The sequence below is a fragment of the Cannabis sativa genome, chromosome 2 (assembly GCF_029168945.1).
Source record: "Cannabis sativa cultivar Pink pepper isolate KNU-18-1 chromosome 2, ASM2916894v1, whole genome shotgun sequence".
Lineage (NCBI taxonomy): Eukaryota > Viridiplantae > Streptophyta > Magnoliopsida > Rosales > Cannabaceae > Cannabis > Cannabis sativa.
The window spans coordinates 28,653,852-28,668,004 of NC_083602.1; the positions used below are offsets into that span (position 1 = coordinate 28,653,852).

A 14,153-nucleotide genomic window follows, 5' to 3' on the forward strand; every position below is an offset into this window, starting at 1 on the left:
TAAATTCGTTACATAAGAAGTCATTAAATTATTACCTTCCGATCATTTGTTCTATTACTTCGGGAATTGGGCGACCACTTATAGGGTTTAAATAGATAATTTTCCTTGGCATAACCACCACTAGCGTCCAATGCATCCTAGAAAATTATATTGGAATATAAGTAAGATAGTATAAAAATAATTTGAAGACATAGCACTAAAGAATTTAATAAAGTTTACCCGATATTCCAAGGAATAAAGAACATTTGGTGGTTGTTGTTCATTAATGATAACCAATTAGCCAATCGTCTTGCCGCATCGTCAAAAGACTGACTCTTTTCTTCATCGTTGATCCATGCACTATGAGAAGCTCTGGGTCGTAAAACTTGAAAAATTTTCTCAGACCGTTGATGCTCTCCCATATGTGCCTGCCAAAAAAATTGTTAGTGTCTTATAATAATTTAACTATAATTTGATATAAGGTTAATTAGATTAAAGAAGAGTATACATCATTCCAAACAGCATTCCCTGGTTGCCGATGTAGTCACACGTAGCAACCTGCTGCAAATCCTCTCCAGATAACGTGATCTGGGTACGCGGTGCAATGAATCCTCGGGGGACAGGAATTGTGATTATATCACGTTTATCTTTGAGCCTCAGAAATTCATGAATCATCCATTTTAGCGAATTAGGGATCAACGCCATCTTCTCTTCCGTGAACAAGTCATCTTCCCGTGCACCACGGCCTTGTGGAGAAAGCATCGGAGCTTTCCCCTTTGACGCATCACGTCTTGAGGGCGGTTGAGCGAGTGGACCCTAAACAAAACAGAACATAATATATATATCAAATTTTATCCAAATTCTACCGAAATTTCGGCAGCATAACGGTTGTAATTGAATGACCCCAAAAATTTTGAACATGGCTGTATAACGACAAATAACACATATATAACAGTAGTTTGTTCATCCATCCCACCGCAGCACATATATTCGCAGAACCTACTTCACTACGGATGAATATTGAAGATATTCAAACTCCACTAATCATTAATAATTAATTTGAGTTGAGAAGTTACCTCGGTTGTTAAAATTAAGTGTTTAGGCCAAGGAAGGAACATCTGGTATACGTCCCTAACATATCTGCACTCTTCAATTGGGACTGGGATTTCAGCGTCCTCTTGCAGGATTTCCGAAACCATAATCCGGGCATGTGAATCATCGTACTCCTGGCAGTGAACTTTGATCATACCCACATGCTCGTACAAATACGCTCGGGCCACAATATTGTCGATGTTGTCAGAGCAGAGATGTACTTGCTGATTAAGGGCCGTATGGTCATCAAAATTGTACAGGATACCTTGGTCGTTGAGGGAAATAAACTCCTCAGCATAAATTTGTGGTTGTACCTCATCCTGAGGAGCGTATGGTTGTGGAACATACGCCTCACCAGCCACCTCTCCTTCTTCCTCTTGTTCGGCAGCGTTTCTCTGCTGCTTAAGGGATTGGACTTCGGCTTTTTTCAATCTCCTTCGCTTGCCGAGCCACAACATCATACACTTCCCTTTTCTTCCTGCCGAACAGTTGAGATGCCCTGGTCAGGAACCTACAAATCATAAAATGCAAATTAGCAACGATTTTATTTGTGTAACTAAATAAATAACATTTGAAGTAATAGCATACCCAGCATCCCTGACACGTCCAGGATGCTCTGGTGTCCCGAGCGCCTGCGTCGGGATATCGTTTTGGCCCTAGACCTGAATTTGTCCCTAACTAAGCTTCTCCTCTAATTGAGCCTAATGCACGCATATATTCAAGCAATTAGTATATGAATTATATACACTAACTCATGAGTAGAACTCAATTAAGGATTAATATGTACTTACTATCTTCTCTTCAATTTGCTTGTCGTAATCAGTGACAAGTTTTCTACTCTTGGTGCGAGATTTAATCAAAACACGGTGGCGGGGGGGATCTGCAACTTCGAGGTCCTTTTTCTACATAACGTTATAACAATGAAATGAGTACCAATTAAATTGTATAGCACATTATAGCACATTAAATTTTAAGTATTACTTACCACAGCTTCCCGTACGTTCACCATTCCACTCCGACCACTTCGATGTCTGGATTGAATTTTTGAGGAACGTTCACGTTGCACCTTACTCAATTCCTACAATGCCAAAAAAATACATTAGATACATGTACTTGTATTTAAGAGTTTATCTTAGTGTTAATATAATTAGCGTACCAGAAATTCAGGAGTTAGTCGACTTTCAACAAATTTGCACCAATCAGCAGCGTCGATCTCGGGGTGCTTTTCAGGGACTTGTGCCAGTCGTCCCAGATCATTCTCTTTCAACGCGGGCATTATGATGTCTTTTGTCATCCTATTCTTGAAGTCTTTCATTAACTTCCCAGCTAGGATGAGACAATCATGTTTGAAGGAGTCCGGCACAATGAACCCCGTCTATTTTGAAGGAAAACAAACACGGTTAGAGTCAACATTTGAAGTAATAGAAAAACAAATCAAAATTCTAACAAATAACAGCTTACCTGCATGTCTTTCCAAACTTTATTTTTCAGAGTCGGGTTGACTTCTTTCTAGTTTTTATAGGCCAACCCTATTGTCTGCCGACATCTGACTCCTAGAGTGGACACGAGCTTCGCATAGCTTTTTCCACAGTATTGACCTTTATCATTAACCTCGAGGGCCACTCTTTTGCCCTGATCCATTAGTTTGGATATTTCATTCATTTGCGTCGGCCCTCGTGTAGTTGTGGTTGGACACTCATTTTCTGCACCCGAATCAGATCCTGATTCCGAGTTCGCCATGTCTACACTATTAACAAACAAACTTTAAAGTTAGCTATATATATAACAAGTAGTGTATATGAAATATTAAAAGCATAAACAAATTGTTAAGTATTCAGGAGCATTCACAACCACAATATAAAGTAAGCTATATATCAAGTTACCAATTAGACACGTTTTCTTTTCTTTTTTTGTTTATGTTTCCCTGAATCACAATTGACCCATATTCCCTCATTGATATCGTTTCTAATGTATTCAGCGTCGTCTTCCTCAATGTTACGATCAATTCCCATAAGTTGCTCATGAATTGGTTGTCCAACAATGAAGTCATCGTAACATAAGTCAGCATTCTCCTCATCCTCTTCAGTCTCTAAGAACCTCCTCTCTGGTGTCGATAAAACAATAGACCATTTATCATTAGCCGGATCAGAAATGTAAAAAACTTGAGCTGCTTGGCTAGCCATGATGAATGGATCATTCTTGTTTCCTCTCTTACTTAAATCAACCAAAGTAAAACCAAGCTCGTCAGTTTTTACTCCAACGTTGTTGTCAACCCAAGAACATTTAAAAAGTGGAATTCGGAACGCAAAATAATTGAGCTCCCATATTTCTTCAATGACCCCGTAATACGTCATAGTACCTAAAACAGGATTTCTATCTTTTGCACTTGCAAAGTGCATAGTTTCTGCGACGATATGTATACCACTATTTTGAACCTCTCAAGCATCATCTCTTGACTTTGTATGAAAACGTTTACCCCTTACAATGTACGCTTCATGCTTTGCAACCGCAAAAGTTGGTCCAAGGGCAATACGACTCAACACATCAGATACTCCATGATTCGGTTCGTTTAACTTTGATATAATGGTATTCCTTAACCACCCAATGAAAGTTTGACGATGTTGGTCTACAACCCATTTTTGTTTATTTTTTTGATTTCTTGGAACCATTGATTGTAATAGCTTCATATGGTCACTGTAAAACAATTAAGGTAAATCAAGTTATTGGTCATCGTGACTTAAGTAATGTTAATCAAACAAAAGGTACTTACATTATATATGGTTGAACCTCTGCGTTATTGTTCATCACGACTAATTGAGCTTGATCTAGTTCAAGCTTGGACACTGTCACCATTGTCCCTTTCCCCCTTAATCCTCTATCAACATCATCTGGGTCAGTTCTTGGTTTGCTAATTCCTATTGCCTCAACTCCAGCCATGTACTCTGAACAAAATTCCACAGCCTCTTCAGATATGTAGCACTCAACCATACATGCTTCTGGCCGATAGTGGTTACGCACATAACTTTTAAGTACCTTCATATTTCTTTCAAATGGATACATCCATCTCGCCCACACCGGCCCACGCAGCCTTGCTTCTCTCACTAGATGAACCATTAAATGGATCATGATGTCGGAAAAAGATGGCGGAAAAAACTTTTCTAGGTTACACAATGTTTTGACTACATGTTCATGTAATGCATCTAACTTATCCAATTCTAATTCCTTCCCGCACAGCCTATTAAAGAAAATGCAAACATGTGTCAAACACTCTCGAACATTTTTTGGCAAGACTGATCTAATGGCAATTGGAAGTAGATGTTGCATTAACGCATGATAATCATGTGATTTCAGACCCATTAGTTTCAATTCAGTCTCATTCACCAAGTTTTTGATGTTAGACGAGTAACCATCGGGTACTTTCATATTTGCAAGTGATTTGCAAACTGTTTGTTTCTCTTTTTTGGACAAAGTGAAACAAGCAGGAGGCAAATATAAACGTTCACCTTTCTTCTCAGGTGTCAGAGATTGTCGTATACCCATTTCAACGAGATCTAAACGACTATTTAGACCGTCCTTAGTTTTGCCGGGAATATCAAGTAAGGTACCAATAATACTCTCACACACATTTTTTTCAATATGCATGACATCCAAACAATGTCGAACTAGTAGACTTTTCCAATATGGAAGACGAAAGAAGATTGACTTTCTTTGAAAACAACCATTAGTTTTTTTTATTTTTTTGCGTCTTTCCGTACTTAAAATCTACAAGTTGAACTTGTTGGAGAATTTGTTCCCCAGACAGTGGCAAAGGAGCCATATCACCCTCTTCAGTACCATCGAATGCTTTCTTCTTCCGTCTATCAGGATGATTTGCAGGCAAGTACCGTCTGTGACCCATATAACACATCTTGTGTCCATTTGCCAAGCGACGAGCCGATGTGTTAGTGCAACAAATCGTACAACCTTCGTAACCTTTTGTGCTTAAGCCTGATAAATTACTATAAGCAGGGAAATCACTGACAGTCCACAACAACACAGCTTTCAGATTAAAAAATTCTTTTTTAAAACCATCATAGATCTGAACCCCGTTCTCATACAATTCTATTAAATCGTCAATCAATGGTTCCAAATATACATTAACATTATGTCCGGGTTGATGCGGGCCTGATATCATTAAAGAAAGTATATTAATTTTTTTTCATAACCAGGGAGGAATATTGTACATAACAAGGAAGTCAAGCCATGAACTATGACGACTACTTAGAGATCTATGTGGATTTACTCCATCCACAAACCGAGACGAATATGTCTTGGTTTAATTTAAATATCAGGATTTATGTAGTTTACTTTTTTTCCAAGCTTGGGAATCTGCAGGATGTCTGAGTTTTCCATCTTTCACTCTCTTGGTCTCATGCGAAATCAAATTTTCAGAATGTTCTGCACTACGATATAATCGTTTCAGTCGCGGAATCAAAGGCATGTACCACATCACTTTTTGGGGGATAAGTTTCCTATTCTCCTTACTCTTGTTTACTTTATGGCGGGATAAATCGCAAGTCGGGCAATAATTCATGTCTGCATATTCCTTACGATATGAAATGCAATCGTTCGGACATGCATGAATTTTTTCATACTTCAATCCTATAGAATTTAACGTTTTTTTCACTTCATAAGTAGATTCCGGGAAGCAGTTGGCAAATGGTAAGATATCTTTAAAAGCAGCTAAAAATTGAGTAAAACATTTATCGCTCACTCCATTTTCTGCTTTTATGTTGTAAAACATTACCATTGTTGGTAATCTTAGTTTTTTACAACCATCGAACAGAGGTTTATCAGCATCACTAAGAAAATTATCGAATTTCTCAGGATCATTAAGAAATTCCTCCTGTGCTTCGTTAAGCAAGTCCAATGGATAATCATCGAAATCATTACCCTCGATATCATCTACCCCCCGCTTTCCTAATGGATATGGATCATTAGGTAAATGTTCGCCATGGTAATACCAATTAGTATAACTTCTATTGAAACCTCGTAAATACACATGGTCCTTAATCATTGTAATATTCCCTTTAAATACATTACAACAATCTACACACGGACAATGAATACGATCGTGATTTTTAGAATTCTTTAAGGCAAACTCTAAAAATGCATCGAACCCTACTTGAAATCGTAGTGTGTCTCTCTCCTCACGCATCCATGATTTATCCATAACAAAAATCCTATCCAAAAAAATTCAGTATTTAGTAACTAATTATAGCTAGTTACTAATTACACAATGTAACTAACTAAGTTTCTCACAATTTATTCATATTAATTTATAAATTACTCAAATTCTCGTTTTAGATTAGTTCATATTATTAGGTTGTTTTGTTGATTAGAATGTTGGTAAAATGTTAAATATTTTTAATAAAAAAAGTTGAGGGGAAAAGTTTTTGGTAAAGCAATAAGGGTATTAACTAATATTTTCCCCTTTTAATTAACTTTTGCTCTTTATTTTTTTTGAAAAATTAAAATCCACATTGAACCTCTCAAATGAAAGAAAAAAAAATAAAAAAAGAAGGATTTTATATTTTTATTTTGTTAATGTATTTAGTAACTAATTATAGCTAGTTACTAATTACACAATGTAACTAACTAAGTTTCTCATACAATTTATTCATATTAATTTATAAATTACTCAAATTTTCGTTTTAGATTAGTTCATGTTATTAGGTTGTTTAGTTAATTAGAATGTTGGTAAAATTAAAAAGTTAACATAAATGTGAATATTATTATTTTTTATGTGACCTAACTTCTTATCACTATGTTATAATTAACTAGTTATTTGTATTATGTAAATATTATGAATGGTTTTAGTAAGATTTATCCTAATTCTACCGAAATTTCGGCAGCATAACAGCTGTAATTGGACGTTCCCAAAAATTTTACAAGTGCCTAAAATAACAAACAAAACAGATAAACAATACAAAATTAATCCACCCATCCGACCGCAGTACATGTATTCGCAGAACCTACTTCACTACGGATGAATATTTAAGATATTCAAACTCAACTAACATGCATTGATAATTAATTATATAATAAGAAAAAGTTAGTTAAAGTATATACCTATAATTGCAAGCCCAAATACGCTACACACAAAATTATGCCGAACCCCTACAATATAAAGAAATACAACGAAATTACAAAATTAATTATTTCATTACTTATAACTAGTTATAAAAAATTGTAACAAGTTACTTAGTTACTAAATTATACATACATATATATAATCAATTATATCTCACACTATTATCTCAAAAAAATAAAATTATATCACACACTAATTCAATTTTAAAATTTTTATTTCTAAACTAATGAAATCCATCCAATGTCATTTTTTTATTATATTACAAAAAATATATAAAATACAATTACAAAATTTATTTCCATAAAAAAATATACACACACTATATACACACAATATATACACACATTATATACAAATATTCAATAAAATATACAAATACATATATATACTATACATTGAGGTATAAATTATTACCTAATAACCGCAATCCGACGACCACCGTAAAAAATCCCAGCACTATACACATAAAACACAATAATATTACTAATAAAATAAAAAAACTCAAATAATAAAAAAACAAAAAATAAAATAATATACATAATACAAAAAGAATAGAAGCAATATTTATACCTTAAACGAGGTTGAGATTCAACAATTTCTCAAGAAAAATGGGTGACCGAATTTCAAACCCAAACTTTACTATTTGGGTTCGGATGACACTCAAAGAGGGTAAAAAAAATCAAAACTTTTTAGGTGTATGTTATTAAGTATCGAAAATGGAGGATTTAAAAAAAAAATGGGCTAAAAAGGTTAAGAAATGGGGGAGATAAAGGTGGGAGAAGGTGGTGGAGGCGAGGGTTTTGGCTGAGAAAAGCTCTCTGGTTTTTTGGGTTGGCTGAGTGAAGTGGGGAGGAAGAAGATGATCGAACCCTATGTACAAGGGTCGACCCTATGGCGTCGGTTCCTATGTAGGAACCGACGGCATAGGGTACACGGTTTGCTGACACGTGTACCCTATGCCGTCGGTTCCTATGCAGGAACCGACGCCATAGGGTAGTTCAGAAAAAAAAAAAATTAATTTCCAACCGCCTCTAAATGGTATAATGCAATTTTATACCTACGGTTTTTATCAAAAAACCGCCTCTAAATGTCAATTTCGAACATAGCGGGTATTTTCACACCCTTTAGCTTCCCTTTTTATAAATGGGGTTGAAAAAACTGCCTCTAAAAGCTAATATTGTAGTAGTGAATCCCCTATAAAGATAATAGTCTAGGGTGAAATCATATTTATTCTTTTAAAAAATTATAATAATTAAGTGTGTGTTAGATAAAAGTTTTATTTTTAATGTTTTTAAATATAACTAGTATATTGTTACGTGCGATGCACGTATGTTATGTTTTATATTAAGTATTATATTATGAGTTCGGAAGGAAATAAATGAATCAAAAATAAATAATATTTAATTTAGAGAGATTTGAATAATAAATTTAAATTAAACTTTTATGTCCATGAAAACATATTGGAAACAATAATAATAAGGTTATAATATATGTTGCATTTGTTCCAGTTCTTAAAATAATAGCAGCACGAATATTTTTGACCTGGAAAAACAAATATTACAAAATTAAGAATAAGCAAAGCGTGTGTAAATTAGACAAAGAAGGAACCCTCAATTCTCAAAGTCTCGATTATAAAGTAACAAAGAAGTATTAAAATTTCATCTGCTCATTATAAAGCCACCTTCACTCAAAATAACACAACAAAAGTAACAAAGAAGTATTAAAGGTGTAAATTTTACCAAAAGCAATGAGAATTAACAACTGATGATTGCATTCTGTTTCAGTAGGTGAAATTGAGAGAGAGAGGCTTTTGTTGTGTTTGCCTGCATGGGTGATGAATGGGTTAATTGTAAAGATTGTTTAATTTTGTTGGGTTAATTATTGTGTTTATTTTTTGAAATTTGAATGAAGCAGTGTAAAAAAATTTCAAAAATTGTTTAATTTTTTGGGTTTAATTATTGAGTTTATTTTTTGAAATTTGAATTTAGCCGTGTAAAAAATTTTAAAAATGGTAGGATTTGTTAGAGAGATAGGGTAAGATATTTTTTTAATTTAAAAAAAGATTGTTTAATTTTTTGAGTTTAATTATTGGGTTTATTTATTTGTTAACGTTTAACGTTAAAGTTAATCGTGTAAGGCTAAATAAAAAAAGATCGTTAAACCAAGAATCGTTAAACCAAGAATTGCCGTTAAATATGCACTTTTAATATATAAATAAATGAAAATACATTTTTTTTTTAAATAAAAATGTGTTTGATAACTGTTTTTGTTTTTTTTTTTAATGATATTCAAAATATAAATATGTTTTTTTGTAACTTAATTTATTTTATTTTTTTTATTTATGTGAGGAGAAAAAAGTGGGTTGGGCTCGAGTTTGGTGTTTGGTTTGAGGCCAGGGTCCGGAGTTTGAGTCTAGTGGCTGGGGTGTGGGGTCTAAAATTCAAATCGAGATTGGGATTTAATTATAGGTCTGCATGGGTGCAGGTCAAGGATCGAAATCGGGGTCAGGATCTAATTCAATTTGTGTTTTTGTTTAAAAGTCCTAATGAAACTTATTTTAAAAATAATATTCTGCAAAAAAAAAATTTAACATCTCTCCTGTAGATATTTTATAATTATAAATACCACGTTTAATATCTTATTTATTTGTCCTTATTATAAATACCAGGGTTTAAATATCTTATCTATTTTTATTTTCATGGAAAATATCTTATCTAATTATTACTTCACAAATTATACTTTAAATTTGCTTATTATAGAATATATCTAATTTTTCTCTCTTTGGATAGTCTATAAATACGTAAATTGATGAATGACACAGTATGTACTTCTAATAAATGTCAAACTCCAATTAAGTATCAACAGTTCTCTAATTCTCGCAAAATCTCTGTCAATCATAGATTCTCAACGTGTTAGTACCGGTAAGTACTAAACTCTTCTCTCTCTAATTTTTCTTTTTCCTTTGAAACTTATAAACCATTAATTATAAGTACCATCTTATATTTTTTTTTTTTGGTATTCTTATATAATAATCTGTATTATAATTATTTAAATATTTATAAATTTTTAAAGAACTGAAGATAAATAAATAAAGTTCAAACAATATATTTTCCAAACACATGATATAAAATAAATCAGGACGAGCACAAAAGATATTTGAATATATAGTCTTGTATTTGGTACAGTCAATTATTAAATCTCTGGTAAAATATTCTAAATATCTACTATCTACACTTTTATATTATAAAAATAAAAATTATAACTATTTGTATGCTCTTTCATTATATTATATACTAGCATATTATTCAGCGTAGATTATTTTTTGACATGGCTAATTCAAGCGCAATACGAAGCAGATTTGCATGTATGTGTGCTTTGTTTCTCTCTCAATATTATATAAAATGCATAATACTTTTATATATAAATATTTTAGAAAAATGCTAATGAACACTAATCAAGCATTACGAAGAGTGATATAATATTATTAGTATAAATTAATATTCAATTAATAAATAATAACGCAATATATATATCTATGTGATGTTAGGTACATTCCAGTTCTCAATATTAGTAATGCTCAAACATTTTATTATTCTATTAAATCCTCTAAATTATTATTTGTTAATTTATATAGGAGAATAGTCAAAAGTCAGGGTGCTTAACATCTTTCTACAAGTCAATATAGTTATATAGGGTCTCATATAATTTAATCTAACAACTTTTAAACAAGATAATTTAGAAAGACTAATTGATAATTTTTCCCCGAACTTTGACATATACCAAATCATGCTTCCTAAACTTTTTTGGCCGTTAAAAATTCCTCCTGAACTATATATTGAGATTGTTAAATTTAAAGATTTTTGTCTAATTTTATTCAATTTTACTGTTTCAGTTATTGTTATGTATTAAACCATGCTCCCCACACTTTGATATCTACCAAATCATGCCTCTCAAACTTTGATATGTACTAAATCATGCTTCATTAACTTTCATCCATGTTAGAATTTTTTTATTAAAATTAGAAAAAAGTCCTTAAATCTAACAATTTTAATAGTCCAGGAAAAATTTTTAACGGCCAAAAAAGTTCAGGGACATGATTTAGTACATGTCAAAATTCGGAGGAAAAATTGCTAATTAGACCTTTAGAAAATAATAATAATAATAATAATAATAATAATAATAATAATAATAATGTTTTATATAATAAGTTCTCTCCAGTTTTTTTTAAGCCATTGATATTTGATATATATATTAAATGTTTGTCGCGCTCATACAACTGCGCGCTTTTCTATATTAATTTTTTTGTAATATTTAAATATCTTATATCTTCTCCAATTCTTTTTTTTACTGAATATATCTTCTCCAATTCAAATATATATACTAGGTATTCTCATATCAATTCTATAATTTTTTTCAATTGATTGGTTGTCTATGAAAACAAAATTTATAATTTTTATTTTTGATATTTTATTAAGAAATCAATCAAAATTTTAATTTTTATTAAAAGGTTAAAATTTTAAACTTAAAATAATGGAATAATAATTCATATAGTTTTTTTCCATATAATTATAATATCTACTTAGATAAATTCAATGAAAAAGGAAAAAGGGCCGGAGCTAAAGAAATAATCATCATCGGATAGTTTAAGGAAAAGAAGTGGTGATGACAAGGATTGTGATACATCAGTTTGAACCATAAAATTAAAAAATAAATTAATAATCAAATATTATGGGAAACTCGTACTTATTATATTTAATAAATAATTATATTTATGTTTTCATACAAAGTACAGGTATTTATCTATCCTATAGAGAGGTAGCCATTATTATTTTATATAATATAATAATATACATATATAGAGAGAGTATATATGTAGTTGTTGTAGCTGAAGGTTATATCTCACTTTCATTAAAAAATTTATATAGTAAGTCTGGAAAGAAAGAAAAGAGAATAGAAGAGAGAAGTGAGAGTAGTGAGTGAGTACATGCACCCCACTATATCACGCGCACGCTGCCCCACACAAACAACAAAACCCTAACTCCCAACACCAACACCATTAATATATTTTTACACAACACCACTACCACTGCAACCTCACACAGCTCTTGAGAAAAAAGAGAAAGAGAGAAAAAAAAAATACTAAAACTATATACAAAAAGCAAAGAAAGAACCAATCCACACCATCATATATTTACATATTTCCCCAAACCACCTTTCCTTTTTTCCCAACACACCCCTTCTTCCTTATTAGTTTCTTCTTCTCTGTTTCTCCAATTAAATATATATGTATATACAGATATTCATATTCTTCTCCTCTTAATTTCTTAATTTGGAACCATTTTACATATATATATATCATCTTTTTTGTGTAACTCTTTACTTGATCACTACTACTACTAGATACTGTCTCATCAAGTACACATATATATATATAGATCATACTAGGTTAAATTAATTAAGCAAAAAATAAAAGTCATATATATATATATATTTCTTTTTCCTCTTTCTCTTTAATTCAATATCATCTTTCTATTTGTGTTTATTTTTTTGTTAAATTAATTATGGCGAATAATCGTTGGTGGGGTGGACAAATGGGTTTACAGGGAGTAGTTGAAACCTCAACAAGCTCATCCCCAATGAAGAAACCAGATCTGGGTATCTCAATGAGCAACACCGCAGGCGGCGGAAACCACGACGAAGACGACGAAAGAGAGAACAGCGACGAACCAAGAGAAGGAGCAATCGAAGTGGGTAACCGAAGGCCCAGGGGCCGACCGCCCGGATCCAAAAACAAGCCAAAACCACCCATATTCGTAACAAGAGACAGCCCAAACGCCCTCCGAAGCCACGTCATGGAAATAGCCAGCGGCGCCGACATAGCCGAGAGCGTGGCTCACTTCGCTCGCCGCCGCCAAAGAGGGGTTTGTGTTCTGAGCGGAAGCGGAACCGTCAACAACGTCACGCTCCGTCAACCTTCAGCCGCTACCTCCGTTATGGCTCTACAAGGTCGTTTCGAGATTCTCTCTCTGACAGGGGCTTTTCTGCCCGGACCTGCACCTCCCGGTTCGACCGGGCTGACTATATACCTGGCCGGCGGGCAGGGGCAGGTGGTTGGGGGTAGCGTTGTGGGCCCACTCATGGCTGCTGGCCCAGTAATGGTGATTGCTGCCACGTTTTCCAACGCTACTTATGAAAGATTGCCTCTGGAGGAACAAGAAGAGGAAGCCGCAGGAGGAGGCGGTGTTGGGTCTCCACCGGGGATTGGTGGGGCCCCACAGCAAGGCGGTGGCGCTGGTATGCAAGGCGCCGACCCATCCGTGGCTTATAATTTGGCGCCGCTTAATTTGCTTGCGAATGGTGGACAGTTGAATAATCACGAACAAGCTTTTCCTTGGGCTCACGGTGGCCGTGCTCCTTATTAAATATTAGATGATTGAAAATATTACAACTTATTATTATTATTATGAGGGAATTTTAGTTTTAGAGACGAGGAGATGAGGATCATGATCAAGAGGAGGACCATATATTATTATAAGGTGCATTATTATTTTTATTATTAATAATTTGTTTAGTTTATTTCTGTGTTTGAAGTTAATTTATTATCTTATGATGATCATATATTGAGTAATATTATGTGTATTATATATATGACATGTATATCTTTCTAAGAATAATATAACCATATATATATATAATAATCTGGTAATGTCTCTGATCTGATGATACTTCTTCTGCTCTTTCATCTTAATTCAATATTATTCTTGTAACTGTATTATTAGTTAATTTATTTGACCTAATAATATATATATATGTATATTTATATTATATTTTACTCTCTATGGGTATAACCAATATTATATGATCTCTCCTCTCAATTTTTTATTGATTGTTTTTGTTTTCTATAAAATATAAGTACTAATTACGGTTTTCTTCTTTTACTAAACACAAT

The 14,153-nt window shown here is 33.0% G+C and overlaps 3 protein-coding genes across 3 annotated transcripts; 1 reads left to right on the forward strand and 2 right to left on the reverse strand.

The window, feature by feature from the left end:
* Window positions 1–300: 300 nt before the first annotated feature.
* LOC133034242 (uncharacterized) lies at window positions 301–1,291 on the reverse strand. The gene is made up of 4 exons (XM_061109291.1): window positions 1,056–1,291; window positions 488–795; window positions 351–407; window positions 301–319 (listed from the first exon to the last, which is right to left on the reverse strand). Exons 1-4 carry the CDS (start codon window positions 1,224–1,226, stop codon window positions 301–303), a joined length of 555 nt encoding a protein of 184 aa, XP_060965274.1. The 5' UTR covers window positions 1,227–1,291.
* Window positions 1,292–1,758: 467 nt separating this feature from the next.
* Window positions 1,759–2,802, reverse strand: LOC133034912 (uncharacterized). Its single transcript, XM_061110422.1, has 3 exons — window positions 2,228–2,802; window positions 2,057–2,149; window positions 1,759–1,973 (listed from the first exon to the last, which is right to left on the reverse strand). Exons 1-3 carry the CDS (start codon window positions 2,384–2,386, stop codon window positions 1,848–1,850), a joined length of 378 nt encoding a protein of 125 aa, XP_060966405.1. The 5' UTR covers window positions 2,387–2,802; the 3' UTR covers window positions 1,759–1,847.
* Window positions 2,803–12,082: 9,280 nt separating this feature from the next.
* On the forward strand, window positions 12,083–13,830 carry LOC115718786 (AT-hook motif nuclear-localized protein 19). Its single transcript, XM_030647612.2, has one exon. The coding sequence runs from the start codon at window positions 12,766–12,768 to the stop codon at window positions 13,624–13,626; it is 861 nt and encodes a 286-aa protein (XP_030503472.2). The 5' UTR covers window positions 12,083–12,765; the 3' UTR covers window positions 13,627–13,830.
* Window positions 13,831–14,153: the final 323 nt, after the last annotated feature.